Below are 8995 nucleotides of genomic sequence, written 5' to 3'. Positions count from 1 at the left end.
AGGAATCTGTTGATTTTTCTGCTGCAGTGTTTTTTCCACTGCATTTAGAAATGCAAGTGAGGTTCTTTGTTTACTTGATTTTTATGTCTATGCTACATTTGTTGCATGTATGTCATCTTATTGTTCAGTCCAATGAAACTATATACTTGTGCATACCGTTTGCTCTTGTACAGTTCTGCAATAATCCCAAAAAGGGAGTGACAGTGCTTCGAAATAAAATAAATGCATAAAATCACGGAGGAAGGAAAAATCAGGAGATTCCCGCGCTATCCGAGCTACATGACAATAAATCCGCCGGAAGTAACATGCTTTCGCTAGCACTATTGGGAGTCTTTGGCCGATGGCGCCGCCAATAGTAACGCTGGTGGCAGCGCCGTCGTCTGCTTCATTGTCAGCTGCGCATGCGCAAGCGCGCTGAGACGGCGGCCAACTAGCGAAAGTGAGCTCTTACATCCGGCTTGAACTCATGGGACGTAACGGCCTCTCCTAAATTCTTTCTTTCTTTCATATATGAAATAAGATTTCTTATCCGAAAAGCTCTCAGCACTTCATTTCTGCTAACCGTAGTTGCGTGATTTTAACGCGAACCAGTTTAGCTGAAGGCAATGGAGATCAACGGCGATAACAGCGCCTCTTCGACGGCTTCCACACTTCTGTGCATGCGCTCGACTGACTGTCCTGGTAGGCGGATTAGTGGACCTTACTAACCGGAAGTTTTATTCTCTCACTGTATCTGCCGCTCGTCTGGGAATTAAAGCGACTGCCACCGCGAGCTAGCCGGGTAAATAAAGCGCAGTTTGAACTATCGTCTGGGGATCCGATTTGCGTACCAATTTATATATTTTTTTACACATGCAGCCGCATGCATACTTGTGGCAGCGTGCACTGTCACAGGCTGCTTACAGTCGGAGTGAATATGAAGGTGATCACTCTTGGAAAAACCTGCTCGCGCAAAGTGCTCTAGCCTCGCCGCGGTGGCTCAGTGGTTAGGGCGCTCGACTACTGATCCGGAGTTCCCGGGTTCGAACCCGACCGCAGCGGCTGCGTCTTTATGGAGGAAAAACGCTAAGGCGCCCGTGTGCTGTGCGATGACTGTGCACGTTAAAGATCCCCAGGTGGTCGAAGTTATTCCGGAGCCCTCCACTACGGCACCTCTTTCTTCCTTTCTTCTTTCACTCCCTCCTTTATCCCTTCCCTTACGGCGCGGTTCAGGTGTCCAAAGATATATGAGACAGATACTGCGCCATTTCCTTTCCCCAAAAAACCAATTATTATTAAATTGCTCTACCACAGTTCACTTTTGTGAGAGGACAGAAGAGAATACATAAGAATAGCTGAGAGGCCTTCGTCACTGCTTCGTTCACTACCACTTTTCAAACGGGAGCTGTTTAACGTACGCTTTGCGGGAGCGGAATGAGCGGTCTGAGGAGACAAAGGTTCGCGTAGTTCGTTGAGCTCCTCGCCGGGGCCGCAGGTGGTCGATCGAAGCGCGGTGCATGCGCACAGGTGATGGGACGTAGCCAGAGTGGATCTGGTCTCAGCGCCGCAGATGGCGAATCGGAAGGCCGCGCGCTAGCCACAGCTAAGCCTATAGACACCCAGCCGGTTAGGCGTCACATGCCTCACACAGGCCAGCTGGCGGTCTCAATGGTCGATTTGGGTACATCACAGAAAGTTGACCGGTAGGACATCTAAGAGGCCAGTTTTGGCATCTCACTGGCGGCTACCCGGTTGATCATCTCACAGGCGACATCTCGGTAGGGCGCCTCACAGGTCAGTCTTGGTGTCTCACAGGAGACTGCCCGGTTGTCTGTCTCACAGACGACGTCCCGGTTGGGAGTTTCACAGGCCCGTTTCGGCGTATCACAGGCGACTGCTCGGTTGGGCGCCTGCTCGCTGAATTAAAATCAAGCTAAGACGTACGCTTAGTTTAGCTGGCCTTGTATCTTTAGAGAATGAGGGATCGTGACGGGAGAAAAAATGTTATTTTGATTTGGTCAGCTGGTTTGAAGGCAATCACCTCTATATCGATGTTGACTGTGCATCCCGCGGCTCCGGCCCGCAATTTCGCACAAATATTTTTCTAAAAAAAAGAAAAATTGACTTAGCAGTCAGAAATATGTGTAGTTCGTCACGCAACGCCACCGGAAAAACAACCACGCGAAAGCTTCCGGTGCAGAAAGGCTGAACCGACATATTATGATGGTCACGACTCTGGGCCTCTTCGTACAGCCAGTTGCTTTCGGTTTGGAGCCGAATGTAACGCGCATGCAAACTAGATTTTCGTTTCTCGTAAAATAAATATGCGCGTTATAACCGGGCAACCACGGCATATTCAAGGCACAAATGTGCATACGAACGCGAAAAACTTTACTGAATTGTGAACTCGTTGGCGTGCTTGGACAGGATAAGGCGTGAAGAGTGTTTCATTAGAAAAAACGCATCCATCTTCGTTGTTTCGTGGTGACTAAAGACTTTATTTCCAAAGGAAGACAGGAAGACCGGTCCTCGTGGGCGGGGTCCTCAGTCCAGGACTCTTAGTACAGCTTCCGGTGTCCAGCGGGCCCATGGGATCAGTCGCCGCTGATCGCCCAGGCCAGAGCTTGATACAGCAGCTGAGGATGTAGTGTAGGAGTTAGCTTCGGTAGCTTTCGCCACCGCGGGTGCTCAGTGGTTATGGCATTCGGCAGCTGACCCGAAAGACGGTCGGGTTCGATCCCGGCCTCGGCGGTCGGATTTCGATGGAGGCAAAATTCTAGAGGCCCGTGCACTGCGCGATGTCAGTCCATGTTAAAAAACCCCAGGTGGTCGAAATTTCCGGAGCCCTCCACTACGGCGGCCCTCATAGCCGGAGTCGACTTGGGACGTTAAACCGCCATAAACCATAGGACATACACCTAAGTTCCGCCACTGATAACCGTGAAACGAGAGAAGAAAAGGGCGTCGGTGGCTAAAGCGCGCACGTGGAACGCGCTGCATTTCGAACGTGGCGCGAGCTGCAGCGGGTTCCTTGCCGAGGGCAGACAGACCGAGCGAAAGCAGGAGCAACTCCGAGACATCCGAGACACTTCTTCCAGACCCGTACTCAGGCACGCACAGAGGACGTACAGGGGGACGCCATGCTGAGGCGCACAGGCGACACGGTCCACTTCAGGAACGTCACCACGGCCGACGACGGGTCGAGCACATCGTCGTACAGCAGCAGCAGCACCACCAGCTCCTCGGACTCTGAGCCGTGGGCAGCCGGGGGCGACGGCAGGGTACGCCCTGGCCTGAAGAGACTGAGTCTGCGCGAGATGGCTCAACTCTGCGAGATGCGCCGGGACGCCCGGAACGCGGCTCACCAGGGATACGCCCTAGCTGCTACGGGTGCGGCTCCATCTCGGCGCCACGGGACGCCGCAGCCACCTCAAGATGCACATTTGCGGATCATTTCACAGGTACGGCCCATACACTTTAGATAGGATCTTAGATCTGTCTTAGGTAGGTACGGTACATTGTCCTTGCACTCACGGATCAAGGACAGCTACTGAGGCACTAGGAGATCGCTGGACAATCAAGCCCCCTACGCTAGGGGATGCGGTAGGTAGGGCGGCCACATTTATTGAAGACTGAGCCTGGTCATGAGCGAAGGAGGCCTAGGAAGTATCAGAGCGTAGCGTAATGGCTGCTTTGCCAGCGAGGCGGACGAATTCTGGTGAGATCGCGCTCAGCTCGCTTCCACTTCGTGCGTGCCGAAGCGGTGGCGCTGCTGTATTACTAGTACATATTCAGAACAAGCGCTTCTAGTTCCCCTTTGGCAGCCACCACGTGACGGTTGGGTTTGAATATTCAAAAGCAGACGAGACTACTGTGTCGGTAGCGGTAAATTTGCTGGCAGTCTGACCTCGTTGGCTGTCAACACCCAAGCAGCACAAGTAATTGGCCCAACATTGGAGCCGTATTGGCAAAGGCCGGCCCTACAAAGGACCAGGATGGGACCATCCTGTTGCAAAATTGGGCCGATGACCTGTGCAGCTAGGGCAGCCGCATGACGACCCTCAGACATTAAAACGACGCGGCCGGCATTTTATTTCTTCACCTGTTTTGGCTCCAGTCAGCAGAATCATCAACCCGACAACGCCCACTACAGGACAAAGGCCTCTGCCATGTCTCTCCAATTAACCCTTCCTTGTGCCAACCGCGGCTGCTCTATCTCCGCAAACTTGTCACTGTCATCCGCCCACCTAACCTTCTGCCGTCCCCTGCTACGCTTGCCTTCTCTTACAGCATTATTGCCTTCTCTTACGCTTGCATTATAGCATTACATGCCTAGCCCAAGCCCATTTTTTCCTCTTCGTTCCGACTAGGATGTCAATAAGTCACGTTTATTCCCTGATCCACTCTGCCCTTGTCCTGTCTCTTAGCGTTACACCTATAATTTTCATTTTCATAACTCGCTGGGGAAATTCAGCACCGAAATTCCGCACTGCAAGGCGCGCGGTAATTCTAAAGTTACAGCTGCAAAGAAAACCTCGCCTGTGACCACAAAACATTGGTTCAGAGATGCCGAGTGCTGACTTCTTTGTCATATCCTCTGCTCACCATCCGTACCGAAAGCGTACGCAGTAGCCTTTACAGATTCACCTAGCAGATGGCAGGCTCTGAAAATCACGGCATGCGTTCCATGTCGAAGGCGACTGCTTCATTAATATCTCTGGGCAAAATTTTTAAGCGACATGCTGCATTCAGCGGAGAAATCGCCGTAGTTGATGTTGGCGTGTCGAGAAAATCGACTGGTCGGGAGGGTCGCGACATCACATGTTTAGCTGTGGAATGAAACTAAATAAAACTTATGCGAAATTGCTATTACGAGGTCGTGCCATGACTGAATGTCATTATGACACGTAAAGGTGTAAAGTATGTAGATCAGTTACGATGAAAAGAAAATCGGGGTAATTATCAGCGAATCGAACCCATGACCCTTTGAATTGGTTCATGGGATACCTTAAGTGTTTTGAGGTGTATCACGTGGTCTAGTACGCCTAACTGTATGTTAATGACTGTGCGTAAATAGGAGGTACGAATTTTCATACCCTTAAGGCAGAGCTTATAAGCGTCCCCATAATTTTTCGAATGCGTTTTGTAGAAGCACAGTTATTGGTTATCGAAATTTGCCCTTCGCGCTTATCACGCCTGTCCTTCTATCGCGATTCCTATGACGCTGCAAGTTAAACACTTCTCCACTGACCCCATCAAGTGGAATGTTGTCGTTGATGTAATCATGTTGTCCTTCGTTTTTCAACTCTTTATTTCTCTCGAGCGCAAGCTACCCCAGAACTGGCTGCCAGCGCTATGCTGCACGCTTCGTCTATTCGTTATTTCAGGGTCTGTTTCACTGTAGTTGCTGCCACACCTTCATGTGACGCCAGAAGGTATGTCAGACGAACAGCCGTTCCGAACCTTACATGTCGAAGCGTTGCATGAAAGTGGCGTGGGCTTTATTGGCGTTACTCTGCATTCTCCGCTTTGTGTTTAGGTCTAATTTTACAGGTATACTCTAAGGAGAACATGAGTGCGCTTGCAAGAAACCCATGCCACATACGACAAATGTATAGCGGTGCCCTTTCCCTGATTCAGCCCCAAGAAACCGGCGCTGCAGCCACAGTGTGCCAGCGATATCGCGAAAATGATGACTGAACACCCCCGGCAAACCTCCAGCGCGTAGGTTTAATTCTTATCGAATACGGCCTCGTGTTGACGAATGAACCATAGAACCGCTTCTCATCCCTGTTTAGAGTGGGATATACATGCACATTAAGAAATTAACATGGTCGAAATTGACCACGAGACTTTGACAATATATCGCGGATCATAGCATGTGTGTAGCTTTCTTTCCCTTAAGGCTGCATAATATAAATTCTTCAGTTTCAAAGATTAAGTCTTAAGATAACACTGTTACATTGTTTTTTTACAGGCGCAGGAACAACTCGAATTTCCCAATGTAGGCCAGCCGAACTGGCAACAACCGGCTCCATGGATCAAGGCCACGTTTGTATTGCTGGCCGTCCTGTGCGCCACGCTGGGCTTTTTAAGCCTAATTCACTGGGTCCGTGTGCAGCACCGGGACATCGTCAGCCTCCGGGAGTCCCCTGTGGTCCACACTAGCCTACCGTTTTTCTCTGGCTGTCAGAACACAATGTGCCATAAATACATGGCAGCCATTGAATCCTCCATCAACCGATCACAAGACCCATGCACGAACCTCTACCGATTTGTGTGCGATGGCTGGAAGCAACACCACCGTCTGCTTTCCGTTATCAACGTTGTCGAAGACGCAATGTACGACCGTGTTCTGAGTGCCATCGGGTCGGTAGCCTGGGACCTCAGTAATCACGATACGCCAACATCGAGCGTCCAAAAGAGGGTAGCCACCCTTGTTGCATCGTGCATCGAACTTTCAAAAAGCAGTCTTGGCAGTCTGAAGTGGTTTATGGCTGAACACTACCTGCCATGGCCTGAGACATCCCGCAAAGACCTTCTGGACATTTTGTTAGACCTATCTGGAAACTACAACTTCCACCTGTGGTTCCAGATTAGTGTAGATCAGTCACGCGATCGCAGCAAAACGGAGGAGCCTCTACTAAAGATGGGTCCCAGCCCCACTTTCAGAGTCTGGATTGCTTTGATGCGCACGTTTGGAATCCAGCCAAGAGGAACGACACAGTCGCTCCAGTACCAAAAGTACGTACGGAATATGCTGCGTCTTTTTGACGCTACTGAATCGCGTGCCGACGAGCTACTCTCCACGATTGAGGAAATGAACAGGCTGACTGTGGCAGTGTTTGGTCCCGCAATGGCCGATCCAGAACAAAGAACTTTGCGGATGTCAGTCCGAAACTTTACTGACATTCTAACTCCCGGAATCTCAGCCAGCCGCTGGGTACTACTCCTCAATGAGTACTTCATCTGGGCAGGGAGATTCTCCGCCGAAACCATGGTACAAGTCGAGAACCCCGACCTGTTCCGGGCTCTCGTCTACCTCCTACGACTGAACACGGAGATGCGGGAGGCTATGACTCTGAGCCTGGGGCTTCGTGTGGTAACCGAGCTAGGGTGGATGGCTGATCGGAGAATCTCCGCTGCCACACTCGAGCTAATGGGGCTTCCTTCGTCGGCGCACACTCGCCGCTGCCTAGTGCAAGTGGAGAGCAGCGTAGGCATTGCTTGGCTCAGCCTATTCCCTCGAAATCGTGGAGCTGCAGCCCTCGTCGAAGATGTTCGAGACGCCCTCATCGACGTCGTGATGCGCCACACCAGGACCTCGTTCGACCTGAGGGCAAGGAGTGACGATGCCCAGCTGGACGACGAAAGCTTCTTTGCCAACGCGCTCCCCGACACAACTTTCGGACCCAGCTTCTTCGACAGCTGGATGAATCTGACTAACTCGCGCTGGCAGCTGCAGCAACCTAACCTGACCAACATCCTAAAGCCGGGTTCTGCCATCAGCCAGCGATGGAGCTTCCACAGTGCACTCACGACATCTGACGAGTACTTCCTCTTCCCACTTTTCCACCCTGACTTGCCTCTTGCGGCCAACTATGGGGGCGCCGGTAGACTCATAGCAGACGAAGTCCTCAGGGGCCTCTTCTACGAGCTACTCGCGAGCGACCAGCAGCAACTGAGTTATGACTACATCGCTCACCCGAACGAAAGCGCCCCCACCCAGCCCCAGCCGGAGTGGTCCCCGCACAGCGTCGACACTGAAGCCCTTCTGGTCGCATTGAAGGCTTACAGGCTGGGCTTCCTGCGTCACTCTAACAGCACCGAGGAAAATAATTCGACTGTTGAGGAAGACCGGCTTTTTTTCTTTGCCTCCTGCTATGCGCTGTGCTCGAGCGACGACTACGTGGGCGAGCTTTACGGGGATGCTAGCCGCCGCTGCAACATGCCTGCTGCGGCACTGCCCGAGTTCAGGGCGGCCTTCCAGTGTGGAAACCAAAATGACCTCGACTAGCTTCAGCAGCAGGGGATGTTTGCCACAACCAAAATGACCTCGGCTAGCTTCAGCAGCAGGTGCTGTTTGTATATATTTTTAAGACAGTGTGTGCTCTGTCTGTTACGATGCGTATGATTTGTGTATTGTGTCAGTCAAGTGTTCACTTTTCGATGTAAACTTATATTGTGTAACCGTTACTGCTTTCGCACGTAACCATTCAAGGCTCTTGTGCACGTGTCAAGGACAACTTTAGAGCACATTTACATTACCCTTTTCATCGCCGATGGAACTGCAGCGGTGTGTCAGGAAAGCAGAAATTTTTAATCGCTAAAGATAATCTTTCGCTCCTTGTGCACGGATTCCATTTGGGGTTCGCAGTTTTTCTGCGTGACATCTCTTGGACACTTAGGACGCTTCAATAAACGCGAGTTTGTGTTTTCCGGCACCGGATGTAGAGCAAGCTACCCAAATTGCGACCCGGTGTTCAGTATCGAAGAGCCGTATTTGAAAAATCTATTGAGAAAAGAACCTATACTCGTCTTCAGGCTCTCGACCTTTCACATTAGCAGCTCATGCGAATTATTCTTGTGTGTGTATTTTGATTTCTTTTAACGCCATTCCACTGACATGGCCTGGAAGAGGCATTGTGAAGATGCCGAGAAGAGGCGCTGTTAGTTCAAGAGAACCGATAGGCGGGAACCGTCTGGGAAGGCTGGCTGAAGTTGTCGGTAGTGTCCGAGATGAATCAGCGTCTCAGTAGCCAGTAAACCATGATTAATCTCGAGCGCACAAATGACTTTACTGCATAACTATTTGCGTGTTTGGGGTCACGCCCAGTGCCCAGCGGATCCTAGCCGAGCGAGCTTGTTTTTTCAGAAGCCGTTAATCTTAAGCACGCAGCCTGTCTGCTACTGCCTCAGACTCTCTCGACATAGTGGACGTAAGCTCTATAGAATAAGACTAGGTATACGAACCTAGCCTTGCTGGAGCACAGCCCAAAAATGACTAAAGCCGCCA

The 8995-nt window shown here is 51.1% G+C and overlaps 1 protein-coding gene across 1 annotated transcript; it reads left to right on the top strand.

Moving 5' to 3' along the window:
- The first annotated feature begins 3043 nt into the window (after positions 1-3043).
- Positions 3044-7996, top strand: LOC144119651 (kell blood group glycoprotein homolog). Its single transcript, XM_077652218.1, has 2 exons — positions 3044-3440; positions 5957-7996. Exons 1-2 carry the CDS (start codon positions 3120-3122, stop codon positions 7994-7996), a joined length of 2361 nt encoding a protein of 786 aa, XP_077508344.1. The 5' UTR covers positions 3044-3119.
- The last annotated feature ends 999 nt before the right edge of the window (positions 7997-8995 follow it).

The sequence above is a fragment of the Amblyomma americanum genome, chromosome 2 (genome assembly GCF_052857255.1).
Source record: "Amblyomma americanum isolate KBUSLIRL-KWMA chromosome 2, ASM5285725v1, whole genome shotgun sequence".
Classification (NCBI taxonomy): domain Eukaryota; kingdom Metazoa; phylum Arthropoda; class Arachnida; order Ixodida; family Ixodidae; genus Amblyomma; species Amblyomma americanum.
The sequence above is the reverse complement of the archived record's forward strand: the minus strand, read 5'-3'. Positions and strand labels throughout refer to the sequence as shown.